The sequence below is a fragment of the Argentina silus genome (assembly GCF_951799395.1).
Source record: "Argentina silus genome assembly, chromosome: 5".
Classification (NCBI taxonomy): domain Eukaryota; kingdom Metazoa; phylum Chordata; class Actinopteri; order Argentiniformes; family Argentinidae; genus Argentina; species Argentina silus.
Window position 1 is genome coordinate 3,871,934 of NC_139659.1, and position 22,669 is coordinate 3,894,602.

At 45.8% G+C, this 22,669-nt stretch overlaps 2 protein-coding genes across 2 annotated transcripts; one reads left to right on the forward strand and one right to left on the reverse strand.

Annotated features, from left to right (window-relative positions):
• Nucleotides 1-5,839: 5,839 nt before the first annotated feature.
• mtfp1 (mitochondrial fission process 1) lies at nucleotides 5,840-13,507 on the reverse strand. The gene is made up of 4 exons (XM_083669550.1): nucleotides 13,374-13,507; nucleotides 9,670-9,797; nucleotides 8,835-9,067; nucleotides 5,840-8,066 (listed from the first exon to the last, which is right to left on the reverse strand). The coding sequence occupies exons 1-4, from the start codon at nucleotides 13,441-13,443 to the stop codon at nucleotides 7,997-7,999; spliced, it is 501 nt and encodes a 166-aa protein (XP_083525676.1). The 5' UTR covers nucleotides 13,444-13,507; the 3' UTR covers nucleotides 5,840-7,996.
• Nucleotides 13,508-14,331: 824 nt separating this feature from the next.
• lman2la (lectin, mannose-binding 2-like a) lies at nucleotides 14,332-19,092 on the forward strand (the record flags this gene model as incomplete). Its single annotated transcript, XM_083669972.1, has 9 exons — nucleotides 14,332-14,530; nucleotides 14,873-14,991; nucleotides 15,690-15,807; nucleotides 15,909-15,991; nucleotides 16,444-16,476; nucleotides 17,285-17,446; nucleotides 17,645-17,759; nucleotides 18,186-18,314; nucleotides 18,799-19,092. The coding sequence occupies 9 exons, from the start codon at nucleotides 14,332-14,334 to the stop codon at nucleotides 18,939-18,941; spliced, it is 1,101 nt and encodes a 366-aa protein (XP_083526098.1). The 3' UTR covers nucleotides 18,942-19,092.
• Nucleotides 19,093-22,669: the final 3,577 nt, after the last annotated feature.

Here is a 22,669-nt window from a genome sequence, read left to right on the forward strand (position 1 = left end):
TTATACATATTTGACTTGAAATGTGTCACCACTGATTCAGCTGAGGCAGATATCCTTGTTGGTTTATGTTTGATTGAGTGGACTTTGATTGAGTTAAGATACAACAAACTGTCACAGTTCAGTCACATGTATTACACCCTCTCCTACTCAAGGCTTGTAGTTTTCATATTCACACAGAACGGACAACTTCATCACTGTGTCAGCCTCAGGCCCAGTATTATTCTCTTGAATCCCTGTTTGGCAGAAACTAAGCAGAGTTCTGAAATATGTAATAAAATGTCTTAATTCCTCTCTCCAGGCAAGTTGAAAGTCTTTAAAATTCCAGCTGAAATTGAACAAAAATTATTAAGAGCTGTTCAATAAACCCTTTCCCCTACTAAACGATTACTAGACAAGTAAAACGAAAATATGATTGATTTCATTTTTTATCTCAAACCAGTATTATGTATATTGATTAGTTCATTATTTGAGATGAATAACCCCAGAAATATGTCACCATTACTGATCTTATACCTGTAAAGACAAACGGTACAAAACACCAACCATCAACTATTGACCTGTCACTTCTTAGAACAACCTGCCATTTTGCAAATCCAGTTAGATATTAAGCAAGCTTGCCTCATTTCACATTGGCCCACAGAAAACCTGTCTATAGATAGATATGTATTCCCTCTATTCAGAGAGAGAGATGCAACATAGAACCAATGTATGCAAGTGGTGTGGTGGGTCATAGAATTAGAATGATCCAGTGGAGGCTGGTGGAGGTAGAAATCGGAGGACGGGCTCATTGTAATGCATGGAACAGTATCAAGCATCTGTGTTTGATACCGTTCCTCATTCCGTTCAATGCATTAGGACGGTATCAAACACGCCGCTCCTCATTCCGTTCCATGCATTACAATGAGCCCGTCCTCCGAATTCCTACCTCCACCGGCCTCCCCTGGAATGAGCCATTCCAATTCCAATTCTAGAACCACATCAATGTACAGGCAGCACCATGAAGCAGCCTGAACACCCATCTCTCCTAGTGCAGGTCCAGTGATAACCCTGACGACCATGCCTGAGACCCACTCCTGTAGAAGGACTACTACAGATAGTGGGCCCTAAGTGACCAGGCAGTGTTTCCACCTGACTGCCTCCTCATGATGCCGCCGTCTGAACAGACTCCAGCAGAAGCTCCTCATGCATAATGCATCCTCGATGGTCCACCACGTTTTCAAGTTTTCTAGATTCATTTCAAATAGAACAGAGCGCTGTTTTCTGAGTCGAGGGCGGCATACAGCCTCACCATCACACCATAGTGTGAAATCAGGCATATATAGTATCTGATAGAGTTATCGAGTTCTCCCGCAAAGTGAGCGCTGCAGGTGTCTAAAAAGGCGCTATAGAAATGTGATTCATTATTATTTATTGTTTTTTATTATCGCCGATAATAAACTCCATCTGATTCACGGACTGGGATTGATTGGTGGTGTGTTTGTGAAACAGAGGCAGTGTGTTTAACCCCATCAGACCCAACCCAAGCGATTGACTCTTACCCATTCTGTTGTTATTGTTGTCCCCCCGCCCCCCCGCCCGCCCCCGCCCCCCCCCCCCCCCCCCCCACAGAGGACATTAACAAATACGTATTGATCGACATTTCAATTACTACGAGTAGCATTAAGTCTATTTTTGTATCAGGGGAGGCTGCAGGAGGTAGGAATTGGGGGACAGGCTCCAATGTAATGCATAGAATGGAATCGGGAATGGTATCAAACCCGTCCTCCGATTTCTACCTCCACCAGCCTCCCCTGTTCTATATTCTGCTCTCCAGCAGGCAGGTTATGTCTGTGTGTACTCTGGTAATTAACACAAGCCATATCTTCAGATTAAACGTCCTCTAGCTATTGGATATTCTCTTCAGGACCGTTTGACTTTTCCACGGATGATCCTAACGGCAGTATCACCGCATGTTCTCAGTACAGCCTTGTACATGTGTAAGATCCTAGCTTGTTTATATCTGTAAGGAGAGGAGAGTCTGCGGAATAAATCAGCGCACCGTCAAAGTGGCCTGATCTGCTTCATCTGCGCCCGGTCGTTCTCGTCCGGCCTGCGTTTGGAAGATGGAACTGAAAGTTGATTAGTTTAGTGTTCCGTGCAACGGCTCTGTCCTTGACTCTCTTTTTTTTTTTTCACTCTCATTTCCTTCTCCTTTTTCTTTTGTTCTCTGAATAAATACGATATCCTCTATTTCTTTGTGTTTTCACTTTTGGTCAATGGAAGAATCATTCCTGAAAATCAATCTACACATATATACACATTTATACACACACACACACACACACACACACACACACACACACACACACACACACACACACACACACACACACACACACACACACACACACACACACACACACACACACACACACGGCTGCCGTTATCCAAACATAGCCTTCAGCTGACCTCAGTAAATCGACCAGCGAAAGATAAAACACTTTAATTGTTCCCCTTAATGTGATCTGTCCACAAGTCCGCTATTTATAATTCTACTATGACTATTACCAATGACTGTGATTCCAGAAATCATGTTGATACTCATGTACAATTCTATATTTAGCATGTTCACATGGGGTAAGCCTTTGTGGTTCATGGTATACATGGATGTAAAGACGTCAATCTCTCTGAGTGTATTTGGGGGGGGAGAAGACCTCCCTTCTCCCTGGCTTGCACACATTGAATGACACAACAGCAGTGAATGTTTCTCTGTATTATCAATAAGTTATGCAGCTTCATATTCATAGACTGTGAATTGTTTCCACTCAATGTATAATATTTCTTAACATGGCCCCTTTTAAAAAGATGTACCATTTATTGTGGAGTAAATCAGAGAGGTTTGCCAATAAGAGAGAAACAGGGGTTATGTGAAATAAAAAACGATTCATCATTTTGCAACTTATAAAATGCGCTGTCTGCAGTTGAAAGATACATAAAAAGAAGATATTGTATATAACCGGTGTAATAAAGTAATGGAACAATAACAAACGATGGTGTCTGCATCTCTCAGTTCTTCTCCCGGTCTAGTTGTATTGTTATGAGAAGGGACCTTATGGTGTGTGTGTGTGTGTGTGTGTGTGTGTGTGGGGGGGGGGGGGGTCTTTTGGCCACTTGTGGCCTTCAGAGCCCAGGCACAAATCAAAGGGGGACGTAGCTATCAGAGTGACAGATGAACAATGCTCCTATTTTCTCAGCCCTCTGCAAACAGCGCCATCCATCACAGGAGGGGAGATTAATTCAATTCATCAGCTCTTTGTCTCCCAGGGCCTCCTAATGCCACCTGATATTGCTCAAGGGAGCCACATAATAAATGTTTGTGGATTTGATCTCGGGCCGCTCGTCTCTCTACCGAATTAAAACATTACTCCAGCAACGCAGGGTTCTACTGTACGGATGTACTCCACTCTCTTCAATCTGTCCATCGAGACACAACTCTGATTATGATAAGAGGGAGAAGCTGGCCCAAGGCAGAGGAGGAGGGAGGGGGGGGGAGGGAGACTGGTGGAGGAGGAAGGATGGAAAAGGAGGAGGGGGGGGGGGGGGGAGGGACTGCAAAGAGAAGAGTGTTTCAATGCTCGAGGTTGGTGCTTGTGATGACCTAGCCCACTAAAGAAATGTGCTGCAAGGCTTTCATAAACAAGTATGGATTGTTCAAAAGAACCTTATTGGTGTAGCTTGAGGTTACTAGGATGAAATGCTTCATATAAGGATGGGAAGTCCCATTCCTGGCATTGAAAGCTCAAAAACGCAATCCCACACCCTGGGTACTGTACACATCAGAACCATCAATGACAAACGTGGTCCAGTTATGGCATGTCATTAAGATTAGCACATCATCTTCTCTAAACCTTTCTCAACTTGGGGCACATCCACATGGACAGGTATCTCACAGCCATCTGAATAGTCAAAGTAGGCAACCTTCCCTCCCTTGAGGAACATCACTGAAATAACATGATAGGTGGAAACAAAGCAATGAAAAGCTTGCTTTGACCAGTCCAATCAAGTCAGACCAGTGATTCCTACAAGTAAGGGAGGAAGGATGTATGCATTTAGAGGGGCCCCAGATTTGTCATGGGATTGTGGTCAGTGCCCGGCAGTACTGGAACAGCTGCATTGACATCAGCTAGGCATGTAGAGCCCCCTCATGGCCATTACATGTAAACAACTTCGACACAGAAAGAAATATGAGTTGTGTAGGCATCAAGGCCAGGGGACAATGAAATGACACTCATGAGGATTATAACTACATATAATTATTTATTCTTAAATTAAGCAGAGGGGAATTGGATCAAGTTTTAGACAGGAGGTCTTTGCTGGGTCGGTAGCCCATTCTCCCCCCCCTCCAGATACACATGTAGTAGGCAAATCCCAGAACTCCCATGGCTGTCAGCAGAACCATGGGGACCAGTAGGAAGAGGAACCAGACCGGAGACCCACTCAGACCTGGGACACACACACACGGAAGGAACAGTCAAACCAAAAGTTATTGACAGCACATTTCATACACTGATGCGATTCAACATGCTTCACAGGTAAAATGGTCAAAGAGTTTGTTACCTTGGATACAAAACAAAGGTTGTTTCCATAGCCACACCAGCCATGCATTTTACAAGGTATGCTAGTGTAGATGATTGTAACGCACTGATGCTGCATTCAAGTACTCCCCCAAAACACTCAAACATCCCTCTAGGAAACTTGAGATCAGTTTCCCTCCCCAATTGGAGCCATCTCAGTCACCCAATAAGGTGACATTTTGGGAGCTTGAAGTCTGGGACAGACATTTCCAATGACCACTTGAACGCACCATTCAATGATGTGCTGAGGTGGACAGGTTAGCCGGCCTACTGTACCTTGTTCATAATCACGAAGAGACTCCTCAGCAGGTGGTGGGGGGACCTCTCTGCCCTGGGGGATCTCATCAGTGATTGGTAGATACTCCTCAGTGACCCAATCACCATATATAAATCCTATAAGTTCTTGGTGGAAGATGGATGCAGGGGAATTAAACCTCTGGCGTTGATTTGAATGTTGTCAATACACAGAAAGTCATGAAACAAGTATTTGAACAGGCTTACCACCAGTTTGGGCCACAGTAGTGGCAACAGCAACCATAAACACAACACTGTGAAGCATCAACATCATTCTGACTATACGCCAGGACGCAACCTAGCTTGACATTTTATGGCGGCTCCAGAGCTTAATCAGAAGAATTGCTGTCAGCTGTGGATCACTTACTCAATCAGGATAAATTACTGCCACTGGGTTTACTCAATAAGCTCTTTGATCTGATTGGCTTTGACAGTATCACTGCAGGCATGTTATAGGTTAAACCATCCATCATGCCCGAGTGTTGAATAGAGGATTGCACTGTGAGTGAAAACTGTGACTGCAGAAAGAGCCTGGGATATTTTTCTCAATGCCTCCGCTGTCATTTAAAATGAAAGCAGTGACTGGTTCTGCTTTGCTAGACCTTACAGTCTAACCACCAACACAATGACTCAACAATTTCTCTTGGCAGGAGTTGTCAATCAGAATTATCCGGTGCTACACAGAGATAGTTGTGTGCTGCGTGTTGCTAGTGAGTCATGCTGTTGTCATGGCATTCAGAGTTACAACTGGACCAGCCAACAGTATGAAAGAGGGGTATTAGTTGGATTGTGGTACAGTATGTAACTGTCAAAGTCCAAGTACTTTGTCATTTTAACATTGTTCTGGCTGTATAGGAAAGTTTGAATATGATGAATATAGGAAAATGATGGACGTATCAGTGCTTGAGTAAAGAAAAAGGCAGACGTTGACATTCATTAATTTATTTGAATACAGATATACAGTAGTTTGTTTGCTTTCTTTTAAAGACCTCTTCGTGGTAAGAGGGGTAGCTACATTATAGCTGCCCATTACAATATACTGTAGCTTTAACTTTCAATGAGAAATTATTACTGTCACATTTTGTAATAAAAAAAAAGATGTTTCCAATTCTCTGGAAACTATAAGTAATGGTAGCTGGTTGGCTAAATATTTTGGAAAGTTAAGGCTGAAAACACACACTGTAATATAAGAATATTCTAGATCTTTCAACCATAGAGGAAATATGTTGTGAAACGTTGCGTAAAAAACAAAATAAATAATTCCCTTGTTTCCAGCATGACATTTATAATGTTTAAAATGCCACATTAAAATATGAAATGTGAACAATTCATTTGATAAAGAAAACAGCTTTCACAACAACAATCACAAAGTCGTTTGCCTTTTCATTCCCTGTAGGGTGTGCTCCTTTCACTTAAAAGCAAACTATTTTCACCACAGAAACAGACTTAAAAACTGATCACATAAAGATTATTGCTAAATGTATGAACAGTCGGCAACAGTTCAGTGTATCACATGGATATCCATTTTCCCTTAGGTGGAGTGATTCTCTTTATTGTACACGATGACCTGGTTTCCTTGCATAGTGTAGTGCAACTAAGCATAACCTCGAGTTCCTCTATCAGAGAAGCTTAAAGCCTGAACAACAACTACAGTATCTTCTGCATATTCCCTTAGAAATGCACTTCCTGCATAGACCATGTTATACTATTACAGTACTTTGTTGATGTTATCAAAATAACTGAATCTTTAGTGCTAAGCGAACCATGAAGTACTCCATATCTGTTCACGGTGGTAGAGAGCGACACGGTGTAAATAGAGTCTGAGGAAGAATCTCCAATCCCAAAGGCTCCTGAGAGCAACGCGAAGGCTGATTGAACATGCGTGACGATATTCTTTGTGAATATCTATTCCCAGATGACAGACATCCGTACACATCTGGTTTTGAGGTGGAAATGAACAACACAAACAAACCTAGGTAGACGTCACAGACAGGGTGGAATCCTCGCTCCAGATCTGCGGGGCGAAATTCCAATTTTTGCTGACATTTCCCATTGACATCAACGCGAGATTTACCCAAATGTCAGAGTTGCGCGTGCAGATCTTAAGTTAGGATTCCAACTACTAACCCTAACCCTAACCCTATTCCAACCGATTCCAAACCCTAACCCTAACGTAAAAAAGGGTCTTAACGGTGTTGACCCAACATAAATTACCCAGCCCACTCAGTATATGGCTCTGAGAGTGTGTGAGCATGCGTGTGTGTGAATGTGTGTGCGTGAATGTGTGTATGAATGTGTGTGAAGGTGAAGATGAAGGTGAAGGTGAATGTGTGTGTAGGATGAGGTGCAGGCCTAAAGTGTGGGGGGGGGGGGGTCCAATTCCAGACCAGGAAGGAATCTACTGGACTCAACCTCTCCTTTCTACATCCTCCATCCACCCCTGCCCTGAACGAGCTGGAGAGGAGAGGAGAGGAGAGGAGAGGAGAGGAGAGGAGAGGAGAGGAGAGGAGAGGAGAGGAGAGGAGAAGGATGGACACATGGTGGAGGGGGGGAAGAGGAGCATCTGGTAGCTGACTAGTAAGACTCATATCCTTTTTGCACTAGACAGCCAAACCGAGCTGAGCCAAGGCAAGCTGTACTGTGTTGGCAAGGGATGCATTCACCACAGTTGCTGTAACAGTGCTGGAAAGGCAAATGTGGGAAAAAACCTAAAACAGCACAGCACAGCACAGTCATGTGTAAAGTTCTCTACAGCCTCCCCTTCAGGACTGGAGTGGCGTAGCCCTGCCGTGTTGGTTGTGTGCTTCAGTGATGTTTCATCAACAAGAGGGCAGGATGAGGGTCCCTTCTGGGTGGGCTAACAGCAGAGGACAGGGGCCCAGGGTGCGGGTCTGGACTAGGACGGGGGGGGGGGTCCCTTCTGGGTAGGCCAAGGGGCCAAAGTGGGGGTCCTGGTAACTAACAGCAGAGGGACCATGGTTGAAGACCTGGTTGGGTCAGGGTGAGGGGTTCCAGAGGGGAGGGGGGGGGGTCCCTCCTGGGTAGGGGTGGGGACACACACACTAGGACCAGGCTGCACCTCCTGGTGCCTATGGCTCGTGCTTCTCCCCCCCACCATACACCTTACGCAGGCTGGAGTCCAGCAGGTAGTCTACTCCCCTGTGGGACAAAGAGAAGAGGAAGGAAATTAAGATCTCACACACACACACACACACACACACACACACACACACACACACACACACACACACACACACACACACACACACACACACACACACACACACACACACACACACACACACACACACACACACACACACACACACACACACACACACAGCCAAGGAATGGGATGAAAATCCATATGACACCCAGCAAAAGTTTAGAGCAGCTTCATGGATTCATTCAGCCTGAGAGAAGACGGCTACAAATCCATCGGCCGTGACTCGCTTCCGTGACTCGCTTCCGTGACTCGCTTCCGTGACTCGCTTCCGTGACTCACTTCCAATAACATCAGCAACAGCACGGGCCACAAATGTCACCTTCTCCGAAAGCAGAAAGTCTTGCCACCTCTACATCAACACGGCACTCGGGGATTAGGACTCGTACATTCTCAATGATAATGTGCAGATGTCCTCTTCCCGCTGGGGCGGCAAACACAAGCGCTGGCAGGGCAGACCCAGACCTTGGCCCGCGTACAGCAATCAACAGACATGCCAAGACCCACACTACTGTACTCTACACCCTCACTCAAACCTCCCACTCACGGTCAGTGTTTCTCTCTCTCTCTCACAAACACAAACACACACACAAAAACTTGTTTTCTCTCTCACCATTTTTTACACACACACACACACACACACACAAAACAGACACAGACACACATACAGACAGACACGAATGCACGCACACACACCCACACACCTGTCGATGGGGGTGATGATGAAGGGGATGGTGGACAGGCCGATGGCCGTGGTGGTCCACTTGCGTACGGGGAGGGGCAGGCGGGTGGTCCTGCCCAGCAGGTAGAGGGAGCCGGCGCACACACGGTTGATGGTGAACCCGGGGATGGCCACAGACGCCAGGGCCTGCCACACGAACGTGTCCACCACCGCCGCCGCCACTTTGGTGGTCCTGCCAGGATTGTCCCCGTGGGCCTGCACACACACGCACGCGCACACACACAGGAGCGTAAGGACTACGGTATGTAGTATGCTACTTTATCAGTGGAGGCTGTCGGAGGTAGAAATCGGAGGACGGGCTCATTGTGATGCACGGGACGGAATCAGGCGTGGCATCAAGCAGGTGCGTTTTTGGAACGGAATGAGGAACGGTTTCAAACACACAAATACCGTTCCTCCGTCCGCTCCGTGCCTCACCACGAGCTCGTCCTCCGATTTCTGCCTCCACCAGCCTCCCCCTGTAGCTTAAGTATTTTGCTCTACGACAGAGGCTCTTCTGGGTTCTCTTAATGAAAAACATTCCCCTTTTCCTTTGGTGGGTGTGTGTGTGTGTGTGTGTGTGTGTGTGTAGAAAGGCGATGTCACTTGGAAGGACTCGAGAGAACGCATTCCTCAGTGTTGCCAATGGAAAATGTTACCAAAACAATCCACGAGCCTCTAAAAATACATAGACTATATATATTGACATACCCAGAAACTTCCACAAGATAAGAATCAGAATCAGGAGGCGAACATGGTGTTTTAATAAAGGGGAATTTTTTTTTGAAAAAAATAAAACCTCCTTTCATCCCCCTCACCGCAGCAGCCTTCTTCCCTTTATCCAGGGCGTCGGCGGAGACGTAAGCGGTGGCCACGGCGTAGCTTGCCCACACCACGCCCACTGGCACCAGGGCACGGAACGCCTCGCCCACCTCGTTGGCATAGCCTGCAGCGGGCGTACGCACGCACACACACACACACACACATTCATGCGCACACACACAGACACACAGACAGACAGACAGACACACACACACACACACACACACACACACACACACACACACGGCAAGCCAGGGTAAGATACGAGCTCAATTAAGACTTTAATAGCCTCTCTGTTGTGAGAGCCCTCTAAACAAATCATAGCCAGACCCCACAGGAGGGAGGGGGGGGTCTCGGGGGGCTGGAGAGGCCTGAGGTGAATCATTATGTATTAGAATAATAATTCCAATTTCCCTCTTGGAGGTCTGCCATGTTTGGGGGGGGGGGGGGGGGTCATTAATATTCACTTTTATTTGAGTTCTGGTTAGCAGCAATAGAGTGCCGTGGAGCTCACGCACTTCTCGTGTCTACTATGAAATTCCTTGTGAATTTGGCCATAGGCATTGTATCCGTGGCGATTTATACAATTTAATCATTTACATTTGGCATGAACCCACCCATTCAACAACTTCTCAGATGAATCACCAATTTGTTATGACTCATTCCCTTGAAGAGCGACCGTGGTGACAGGTAAAAAAAATGGTAAAGTTAAAAGATGTTTGAAATGGGTCAAAATGTGTAATTGTTTACACATTTTGAAAGTTCTGGCTTTAACAACAATCCGGGAAAAATTCCTGTAAGCATTACGTTAGTGTGGACCCAGAAGTGACCCCCCCCCCCCCCGATCTTGTTGTTCTGTGACAATGGGCCGTGACCTTTTGGAGGGAATATGCAGCAGTGTCCCCCTCCAACTGGGGCTGCATGACTAACCGTGCCCTTGGTCTGTCATTAAACCTGTTCCAGCCCCTCTGCTGCCTGCTGGGCCTGTGCTGCCCCCCGGTGGCCAAACTAGGTACCGCTCTGTATACTGCTCACAACATTATACTGTGCTGTATTAACTGCAAACACAGGAGTTTATCTCTGTCACAGTGTGGTCTATCTAAAACCTAGTCCTAACGGTCGACAGGATCATATTATCCTTGTGTTGACGTTGTACGGACTGAGAGAAACAGTCAACAATCAACATCAAATAGGCTAGCGACCCAGGCTAACAGTACTAATTGGTTTACCCGTTGTCAACCAAGAGCATGTGCTATAGTAACCGTAGCAACATTAGAGTCATCAACCCAGTTCTGCCCTGTGATATCCTTCTTATCTGGTGAGTCACATTCTGCAACTTCAGTGGATCTGTATCTCTGGAAAAGAGAGGTTACGGTACAGGGGAGGCTGGTGGAGGTAGAAATCGGAGGATGGGCTCATTGTAATGCATTAAATGGAATGAGGAATGTTATCAAACCCGTCCTCCGATTTCTACCTCCACCAGCCTCCCCTGTTCTATATTCTGCTCTCCAGTAGGCAGGTTGTCTGTGTGTACTCTGGTAATTAACACAAGCCATATCTTCAGATTAAACGTCCTATAGCTATTGGATATTCTCTTTAGGACCATTTGACTTTTACACGTACAGCCCATTCTGTGCAAACATAACTATTCTCTTTCTATTAAGGCTGCACAATATCATAGCCAGAACTATCGGTATCGCAATATGAACATGTGCAATATCCAATATCCATTGGCTTTTCTTTGACACTCACTCAATACACCAAACATGCGCTTCTTTACCTTGACACTTGTTTTCAACCATGTCAAGTGAAAAGATGAAGGGTTCTCCCCCAGTGTTTGATGTATCGCAAGTCGCATCGCTGTCGCAATATCTAACAAAATGATCGCCATATCGTGCAACCCCAGTTTCTATGGTCACCATCACGATTGTCTGTAGTCTGCCTGCATAACCGCCAACAGATCACATGGCCACATAGGCCTGTTAAGATAATCGATCACGTATCTCCCACACAGAGTGCTTCTTTGGGTTTTACAATACACTGATTTATATATATTGATATATATTGATATAAAGAGAGAGAGAGCGAGAGAAGTAATAAGTTTGTGCTATTAGTGGGCTCTCTAGCTCCAGCTCTACAATGTGTTTGCCTTTCAAGACGCCTCCGTGCCACCGGGGTAATAAAAGTGTTTTATTGGTATAATCACACAACCTGCATGATGATTACTACTTTAAAGTAGATTGTATCTCCCTGGGCAGCGCTCAGCTGATACGGTCGGCTCTACAGTGTAGTTTAGCTTGAGGTCTACAGCATCCAGCAACACAGACATCCTGCTGTAATGCACATTCTCAGCGTGTGAAGGTGAGAGTGGTGTGTGTGTGTGTGTGTGTGTGTGTCAGAGAGAGAGAGAGAGAGAGAGAGAGAGAGAGAGAGAGAGAGAGAGATTAGATTGAAGAGGGGAATAGAAACACAGCAACAAAAGAGACAGTCAAATTAACAGGCGTTAGATAAGTAGAGAGGCAATCAGAGAGAGGGGGGGAGGGAGAGGGAGGGGGGGGAGAGAGAGAGAGGGGGGGGGGGAGAGAGAGAGAGGGGGGGGGAGAGAGAGGGGGGGGGGGAGAGAGAGAGAGAGAGAGAGGGGGGGGGGAGAGAGGCTAAAATCCAGAAAGAGAGCCTTACATAACCCTGTGAGAGTGCATGCAGGCCCTTTTGTATCAGCAGCTGATCTGCAGCTGGCCATGCATGAGGTTTAATATAGTAACAGCAGCACAAATGAAAGTCACCCTGGAAAACACCAACTAGACAGAATATGTCAATACGCTCCAAACAGATAGCACTCTGTGTCAGTATCAATGGCAAAAGCTATCGATCCCTCTGAATAAAAATAAAACACGCTACTTTAGCATGACACACGGTGTCAGGTGGTGGAATTTGTATAAGGTCCTTATGCAGTCATGTCCTAGACTAAAAGGGCTGTGTGTGTGTGTGTGTGTGTGTGTGTGTGTGTGTGTGTGTGTGTGTGTGTGTGTGTGTGTGTGACAGTCAGAACAGCTGCGTATTAATCCTACAGTAGTTATCCTCTCAATGACTTGATGTATGAATCCAGAGCCAACACATCATGGTGCTTATGTAATTCACAGGCACAAAACAACACTACTCAGTGCTCAGACAAGCTCCTTCATACTGAAAATATCAGTAGGCGATGCAAAATGAGCCATTATTGCTTTGAATACCATGAACAGGTAGCCTACACACATTCATACGGTTACTTAGCTCTGTTTACCTCGTACTTACACTGAGTGCTCAATGTGTCACTTCAACAGACTTAACGCGTGAACAGTTGGGCGTTTACTTCTGTTATTCGCGTAAAAATTAGTCATAGTAGGAAGCACTCCGACCTCCCCAATTCCACTGTGTAAAACCAATTTAAAAGCAGTCAAGGTGACTATCTTTGATCCTGTCTCCAAGATCTCAAATTGGCAACATCTCAAACCAACCATGGGTTAGTTTGATGGGGCTATTTATAGATATTTAACCAACAAGACAGACTGGCTAGTTAGCTGGCTGGCTAGCAGAGCCCTATAGCTCCAACTTGTTAGACTAGTTGACGCTTGTTCCGGGAGAACAGGGAAGGTGCACATTGTCATTGTACAACCCCTAGTTTGAAGACATTCAAATAGAACACACTTGCACGGCATACCTAGGAAGCGGACCCATGTGTCACGATAAATATCGACGTCCTTGCTCGTTTTTTCTTCAATGGGATCCATGCTTCCTCCTTTACTCCATCGCCCTGTATAGAAATCCCCGTGAGGTGTTGCAGAGCGGATCCTGCCTGCGATACCCACCGAGGGAGTGTCTGCAAGTTGTGCAATGTAATGCAGAGCGAATCTTTGGGAAGTGAATGCTTTTTTAGACCACAATTGAATGGATAGATTTCCTAAAATAGATTCATCGTGATTCATCCTGCGGCAATATGTTAACTCGACGTTTTGACGCGATAAGGTCGGGAAAATTGACACACAAACGCTGCATCCAAAGTATACGATTTGTAGATAGTCCCTGGATGACAATGTACATAATTCATATTCTCCCGGAAGTTAACGGATACATTCTCAAAATGTGATTTAGCGGTCACTGTACAGGACAGGAGCAAAGATACTTTACAACCTGATCATTCTAGATGTTGCATCGGAATGAAGTGGATTTAATCTGACCAGAAATCATTATGAAACACCTCTCCAAAGATTCAGTTAGCAGCACACTATAAGGTGTAACTAGGTTTATGGCCTAATGTAAACCTGGCCACTAGATCTTTAAAGCACTGCCTTTGATTTACACGATTGCTCCATTATATCAAATCACGTATCTGTAACAATCTCAATATTTAGGGCAGCAATATCCAATATTTCATCCACGAGCTTATGATGAAAAAAACAACATACATAATCATAAAAATACATAGTCATATTTCTTCCCATGCATAAGCCAATAGTATCTCGAATACAGCTGTCAAGAGTCAATAGAAAAAAATGCATGGACTGGAAATTGTAGCAATTTGATTGACAACCGAATAGACAAATAAAAGAACGCCATGCAACCTTACAAGCCAATGGAAAGCTCAGGACGCTTTGCGATGGGAGGAGTAGCAGTATACGATGGCCGCCGCCACAAGTAAAATCTACGAGGATAGGAAAATACTGCTTGATATTTGTATTCGCCAGACCATGGCTTCAAAAACATACTGGACGCTTGCCTTTCTTCTATTTGCAACCGGTCTATGTTTTGCTGAGGATGGTCATCATGAAATGGAAGAATTTTTGAAGAGAGAACACTCACTGTCCAAACCGTACCAAGGTACAGTATGGATCTTTATGTCTATACGTACTCCATAATGTATCACCGTTTACGACACTCAGAATGCGAGAACATTCGAAAGTGCATCAGTGTTAAGGATGTTGACCTTTACTCGCTCTTCTTGCGTGCATTCATGTTAGCAGATTTACCAGGGTATTTCTATGGTGTTTTACATCACACAACTGGCTCTCTCTCTCATTGTCTCTGTCTCCCTACTTCTCTCCCTCCGCAAATCAATAATGACAATTGATAATAATAGTGTGTCAGACTCCCCTTGTTTCGCTGTGGTCTAGTGTGTGAGTGTTTCATGCACCATTCTCATCCGAACCTGTGTGTACTCAGGTGTGGGCTCCGCCGGCTCCTCCCACTGGGAATTGATGGGCGATGCCATGGTAACCACGGAGCAGGTGCGACTCACACCGGACCAACAGAGCAAGCAGGGGGCGCTATGGAGCCGCAATGTGAGTAGAAGTCCTCTTTTACAAATCACTGAAACTAAGCTGACTATTTTGATATTATCATTACATTTTGCAGTGACAGCTGATTGAATTGCTTTTTTACAGCGGACTAAAGAGGACGTTTTAGATTAACATTTTCCTGCAGTTGGGGAATAATTCAATGATTCATATCACATAATAATTCAATGATTCATATCACATTGAATCACATTCTGTGTTGGCGCAAGTACTGTTTTCAAGGGCTGCAACTCTGAGCTGATTTGGTAACAATATGGATAGGTCTTTGTAATTCAATAGCAACAGTTTGAGTCTATTCTGATGCCATTTTGTGTAGGTATTTATATAGCCCAGCCCAACCCGGCAATATGTTTTAGAAAAAAAAACAGTGTGGAATGCATCTCATTAGAATTATTATTTGTTTAGGACTACTGAAACAAATTTAGGCCACTCCAGGAAAAGGTTAAGAGATAAGGTTTTTGCAATGTTTTAGTGATGTAAGAGATTGAGTATGCTATTTATTTGATATGTATGGAATTGAGGTGGAATTGAGCCTCTCTCTCTCTCTCTCTCTCTCTCTCTCTCTCTGTCTGAATGATCGTGCGTGCGTGCGTGCGTGCGTGCGTGCGTGCGTGCGTGCGTGCGTGCGTGCGTGCGTGCGTGCGTGTCTGTGTCTGTGTCTGTGTGTGTGTTCTGATGTCCAGCCCTGTCACCTGAAGGACTGGGAGTTACAGGTCCACTTCAAGATCCACGGCGAGGGCAAGAAGAACCTGAATGGAGATGGACTGGCCATCTGGTACACCAAGGAGCGCATGCAGCAAGGTAGGGATGGAATGCTATGGGGCCTTTGCCACATAATGCAACATCTTGAGAAACAGTGATTGTTCAATGCGTGATGTCTACATAATAGCATGTCATTGTAGGTCCTGTGTTTGGAAATATGGATCTCTTCACCGGGTTGGGTGTGTTTGTGGACACCTACCCCAATGAGGAGAAACATTTAGAGGTATGAATCACAGTACACCTGTCCCCCATTGACAGCCAAGTGTATAACCACACAGGTGGTATTACTGTAGGACGGGACGTTTCAACCGCTTTCTGTGGTTTTTATTGAATTAGTCCCAGTGAACACGACCGATATTCAGACCTGAAATCACTTTGTCTCTTGTTTAGTCTGGCATTTAATGCGTTAATTCTCTCACCGCATCCTGTCAGATCTGGGTCAACATGTCCTGTTCTGCTTTTTGTTCTGAGTGGGAGCTTTAGCTAAACCAAACCAGACACCTCCCTCCCACCTTCTATCCAGTCATGAGTCATAATGTCACTGTAGAACACGGCGATCAGGAAGTGCGATGTTGCTGAGGTTTTGCAGTCGGTGCAGACAGGGTTCACAGAGCTGTGTCACATGGCCTGTCTTGTGTTGTGCTCCTCTGTTTTTGTGCATCGCTATGGAGACAGGCGCAGAAGAAGAGGTACACTCCTCGTACACAGGTACAACCCCCCCCCCCACACACACACACACACACACTCACACACACACACACACACACACACACACACACACACACACACACACCCCTCCACCTTCACCTTCACCTGCCCTCAACCCTGCCTCAGATCTCTAGTGAGCATGCAGCCCCATGTCGGTCAGCATGGCACCCAGTGTCCTGTAGCGCCCCTGGCTGCAGAGAGGTGTACTACCGCTGTTGTTAAAAGGTAGATTCTGGGATATGGCTGTCTGTGAAACCAGAGCAACTTTCATCTAATATATTGTAAACAAGAGCAAACACGAGTGTCCATTCATTTCACTGCCCTTCACTTTCACTTTCTTTCTTTCCATGACCCTCGGTTTCTTATATTTTTGGTTCCATTTCTCAGAAAGCTGGCCTACTGTAAACAGCTGCCTGGATGAGAACCAAAGACATTTGAATTCTACCAGAGACACTCACAACAGAACTAGTCTGTTGCATCTCCGGTTTTTTTAGAGTCTCTGGCAGCATCATATCCCAGAGTCTACCTTTAATTGAAATCCCAGTTCCAATTCTAAATGTTCCTCATCGAAAAGAGATCGAAGGAAAATGGACTTGAATTGGAATTGACCCTGACTGACTCTGCTACCCATGAATGGTTGGTTGTAGCCTGAGTGTTTGCCTCTAGATGACCAGCAGATTAGGTAGAGAATGAGGTCACTATTCCAACAGTTTACTCTCATGGATGTTCTACCTTTTTTAACAGTCTTTGTCCTCTTTCTGTTTCTCACTGCTTTCTCTTCCTCTCGCTCCTTCCTTCCTGTCACCAGAGGATCTTCCCCTTCGTGTTAGGGATGGTGGGGAACGGAAGCGTGAGTTACGACCACGAGCGGGACGGACGCCCCACGGAGCTGGGAGGATGTAACGCCATGGTGCGCAACCTCAAACACGACACCTTCATCTTCATCAGATACGTCCGCCGCAGGCTCACGGTGAGACCAGTACACACACACACACACACACACACACACACACACACACACACACACACACACACACACACACCAGACACCATATGATTCTTTTCATTGTGCTGCACAGTCCCCAGACTAACCCTGTCTCCCCCTCTCCCCCTCTCCCCCTCTTCCCCTCTCCCCCTCTCCCCATCTCCCCCTCTCCCTGTTGCCCAGATCATGATCGACATCGACGGGCAGCATGAGTGGAGGGACTGCCTGGACATCCCGGGGGTGAATCTACCTCTGGGCTACTACTTTGGAGCGTCGGCCGTCACTGGGGATCTCTCAGGTACTCTCCTCTCCCCTCCTCCTCTCCTCCCCTCCCCTCCTCCTCTCCTCCCCTCCTCCGTGGTTCAGACGGTGGTAACAATGAGCCGTTTACTTTGGCTGTTTTATGACCTATGCCCCACGAATGATCGGCCAGTTTTTCACAAACGGTCTCGTCAATCATATTTCATTGGGGTATCTGATGTCCGTTGAGATGTGGCCATTCCGGATCATTACCACTATCATTGGAGTTTTATGTTCTCAGACTGAAACTATATACTGTGATACACCTTGTGAATACGCAAGGCTTTTCCTGGACGGTTTAATTGAAGATACAATCAAGAAGGAACGTACGTCTTGTAGTAATTTGAACTAGTGTGCGAATGTTGTTCCTTTCCAGTGCTGTACTGTAGTTGTTTGCTTGACACAGGCTTTCTATCCCTGACAGACAATCACGATCTGATCTCCCTGAAACTGTACCAGCTGACAGTGTTACGCAGTCAGAAGGAGGAAGAGGAGAAGGAGGAGGAAGAAGAGATCACCATACCCAGTGTAGACAACATGGACCTACTGAGGAGTAAGACTCACACACACACACACACACACACACACACTAACAGAGGAAGGAGAGGGAGGCTGGTGGAGGTAGAAATCGGAGGACGGGCTCGTTGTAATGCATGGAATGGAATGAGGAATGGTATCAAGGACACGTGTTTCCTTAGAATGAGTCTATTGGGTGACGCTGTCCGTCTTGTGAAATGGCACAGCAGAAATACAAAGACGTTCCTTGTCAGATTACTGAAGAATGTGTACTGTATGCGGGCTCTGTTTCGCCTCTGCTGTTACTCCTCCTTACATGTTCTCCCCTCTCCCCCCTCCCTCTCTCTCTCCCTCTCTCTCTCCCTCTCCTCCCCCCCTCTCTCTCCCTCCCTCTCTCCCCCCCCCTCCCTCTCTCTCTCCCTCTCCTCCCCCCCTCTCTCTCCCTCCCTCTCTTCCCCCCCCCCCCCTCTCTCTCTCCCTCTCCTCCCCCCCCCCCCTCTCTCTCTCTCTCTCTCTCTCAGTGGGTGAGGATGAAGAGGGGATGAGCGGTCTGGCCATGTTCTTCACCATCCTCTTTTCCATACTGGGCTGCTTCCTCCTCATCGTGGTCTGCCTGGTGGTGTACAGCCACTGGAGCGAGAGCCGACGCAAGCGCTTCTACTGAGAGAGAGGGAGAGAGGGATGACCTCCCTCCGTCACCACTGCTACTGCAGTCTGAGGACAAACTGCACTGAGATGAGACTGAAACACTGAAGAGATGAGACTGAGACAATGAGACGAGACTGAGACATTGAGACTGAGACATTGAGACTGAGACAAGACTGAGACTGAGACATTGAGATTGAGACATTGAGACTGAGACATTGATACTGAGACAAGACTGAGACTGAGACATTGAGACTGAGACGATGAGACTGAGACAAGACTGAGACATTGAGACGAGACTGAGACATTGAGACTGAGACATTGAGACTGAGACTGAGACATTGAGACTGAGACATTGAGACTGAGACGATGAGACTGAGACAAGACTGAGACATTGAGACTGAGACATTGAGATGAGACACGATGAGACTGAGACAAGACTGAGACATTGAGACATTGAGACTGAGACGATGAGACTGAGACAAGACTGAGACATTGAGACTGAGACATTGAGACTGAGACATTGAGACTGAGACATTGAGACATTGAGACATTGAGACTGAGACGATGAGACTGAGACATTGAGACTGAGACATTGAGACATTGAGACATTGAGACTGAGACGATGAGACTGAGACAAGACTGAAACATTGAGACATTGAGACTGAGACGATGAGACTGAGACAAGACTGAGACATTGAGACATTGAGACTGAGACATTGAGATGAGACTGAGACATTGAGATTGAGACTGAGACATTGAGATGAGACTGAGACATTGAGACTGAGACATTGACACTGAGACATTGATACTGACACACTGTTGCAAGACACTGTTACACTCCAGATGTAATCCTATATGAGGACAGGGGTGTCCCTGACCCAGTGCAAGTGAATCCTGGGAAGGACTGTGCTCCGGATACATTTCACTACACTTCAGCAGACCACACAGTGCACACACACACACACACACACACACACACACACACACACTGACCATCACGTTCAAAGACTTATGATGAAGCACCTTGAAGGTCAATGTCCTCAATCCCACCAAACTTGGCCTTACTATAGAACAAACAATATAGAAAGTATTTATTTACCTACTGATTGACTTGACGAAGAGGAACTTCACACAACTCTGACATTCATTCATTGGTTGGTTTGGTCATTCATTTCAGGCTCTGGAGAGATGTGTTTTTTTTATTTATTTTTTATGACAGATTAAGTGAGATAGCTGTCTTCAATTGTAAGCATTTGAATGTCAAGGGGGCAACGTTAGCGATGCGCTCTTCCTGTAACGTGGCTCATCAGCAGCCACGCCTCAGGGTGTTAACTGTATGGCACCAAAGATCATAGATATTATCAGAGGTCCTACATTACCCAGCCAATCAATGCCGATGCTTGTCTGCTTCGCTATAGAAACAGTGTCCTAGCACCCTGAACTCTACTCTACTGTTGCCATGTCTCCTAAGATGGCCCCTGACTATCAATGTATATGTGTGTTTATTTTTTAATTGATTGGAACCATGAATTCAAAGAGCTTGAAGGTTTAGCTTGAACGATGTACGGTTGCAAACGCAAACCTTTGATATTTCACCTGGCTGTGCTGTGTCAAACTGAATACTGTAGTACGCATGAAGGTCCCTAGGGTCCTGTTTTACAGTTTGTGTACTACTGTGGAGGCTGGTGGGGGTAGAATGAGGAATGGTATCAAACCCGCGTTCCATGCTTACAATGAGCCTGTCCTTCCACCAGCGTCCCCTGACGTACTCTCGTTTTCACTGCAGATTGTTTAGTTAGTTAGTTGTTTTTGTTATTGTGTGTGTATGAATGTACGGAAGGGGGAAGGCTGCCTCTCCCTGTGCTGCATGCTCTTACGAAAAAACCTTGGCAACGATTATTTATTCTGTATAAGTTGCCTGTTAACATTTTATCCTTCTTACAGTAAATGGTCTTAACTTAACCCACTTTATTGTTCCTTTAGTCAGACTGTGTACAGACTATGTGATATACAAATCTATAATCTATTTGATATTTATGGCACGCATTCTTGCGTAGGCGAACTATATTTCTACGTGAGAGAGGATGTGTCTGAGGTTGGGACGACGAACACAGACGAGCAGGGGTTGATTTGACTGAATGACAGAGTTCAAATAAGCCACGCTTCGCTACGTATCGTCGTGGTGCCCTCACCTGAAGTGGTTGAAACCTTCTGTGTCTTTTCATGCCATTGACTGTCTGTTTATTGTCGTCGGAAAGACTACCTTTTCATCCAGCCAATGGTGTTCTACCTCCACCAGCCTCCCCACCCCCGTCTCCATCAGCTTTGTTGTGTCATATTTCTAGAGAAGCCTAGCCAGTGAAATAGGTCAGAGAACAATGCAGAAGTTGTGGTTTACCCTAAACCTGACCTAGGACTCTTAACTGTCCTCTATATGCTGTGGTACTAAAGGCCCAGTTTAATTCCTGAAGGCTCAGGATAATTCCTGATCTTGAGGATTACTACTTTGGTCAACGGACACTGTTGACAGACACAATCCAATGCTGAATGCTGAATGCTGTGTATGAACACTGTCTAGTGCACTGATTATGTTCGCCCCCCCGCCGTCCATGCCCCCCCCCCCGCCGTCCCCTTGCCTGTGAAACCACTGTATCTGTGCCTCTCAATACCATTCAGTGACCGAAAAACCATGGTTGCTTGTTTAATACTGTACTGTACTATGTTCCAACGCCTGTGTGTATGTTTTTGCATTGCTTCCATTAAAGAACAACAACCCTGAGTGATGTCATTGTTTCATTTTCTCCTTGGTACTTTGACTCAGGATATTGTACAGTAGGTGAATGACATGGCGATGACTTTTCTAGATCATTCTGCGAGGTACTAGTTAGATTACAGTGGATCTGGGTGTATGTTGGACTGGGTCTTATCATATTGACCTGGTTCCAAGCAGAGGCCTGTATATACGACTCTGCTTCCAGCTCAATAGGTGTAATAAACCAAGCCGTTATGAAACCAGCCATGTTTTATAACAATAGTAATGTTTTATGACCCTCTCTCTAGGTTTGAAGTCTATAAAGCATCTCCACAACAAGTCTTATGACTGAGCAAGAGACACAAACCTCATCATCTACGCTATAAGCCTACACTATACTTAACTTGCGTACGTCACATATCATAAGGGTTTGTTGTTCTGCGTAACAGTCAACAGTGTTTTTCTCTCCACATCCACAAGGCGGAGGACGCCCTTCGGACAGAGGGGAGACAGTATTCTACAAGTCATCTGACTATGATCAAATAATACAACGCAAGATTTACTTTCCCTGCGGTCACTGGGTTTTCTTGTTCTGCAGCTGTGAGATATGTTCCACATTCCTCTATTTACAAGGCAGTATGTGTCCTGTATGCGTGACAACAGCACTCTATGTATGTATGCCTGCATGTCAGGGGACGCTGGTGAAAGTAGAAATCAGAGGACGGGCTCAATATAATGCATGGAATGCAATGAGGAATGGTATCACAGTGTAACATAAGTGTTCGATACCATTCCTCATTCCATTCCATGCATTATCGTCCTCTGATTTCTACCTCCACCAGCCTCTCCTGATGGATACACAGTATGTATGTATGCGTCTCCCTTAGGATCTCCATGTCAATAAAAGTGTGCTTCCACCGGCCCACCAGGAATTTTCCCGGTGCTCCAGATGGCCAGTCCGCTACTGCTTCCACTGCTCCCTACCTCCCGTG

What these genes read in the sequence shown, in the direction of transcription:
- mtfp1 (XM_083669550.1), bottom strand. Translation starts at nt 13,443, where the DNA reads ATGGATCCCATTGAAGAAAAAACGAGCAAGGACGTCGATATTTATCGT. An exon ending in CACATGGGTCCGCTTCCTAG is followed by an intron (nt 9,798 to 13,373) that starts GTATGCCGTGCA and finishes CGCCCGCTGCAG; the next exon opens with GCTATGCCAACGAGGTGGGC. An exon ending in AAGGGAAGAAGGCTGCTGCG is followed by an intron (nt 9,068 to 9,669) that starts GTGAGGGGGATG and finishes GTGTGTGTGCAG; the next exon opens with GCCCACGGGGACAATCCTGG.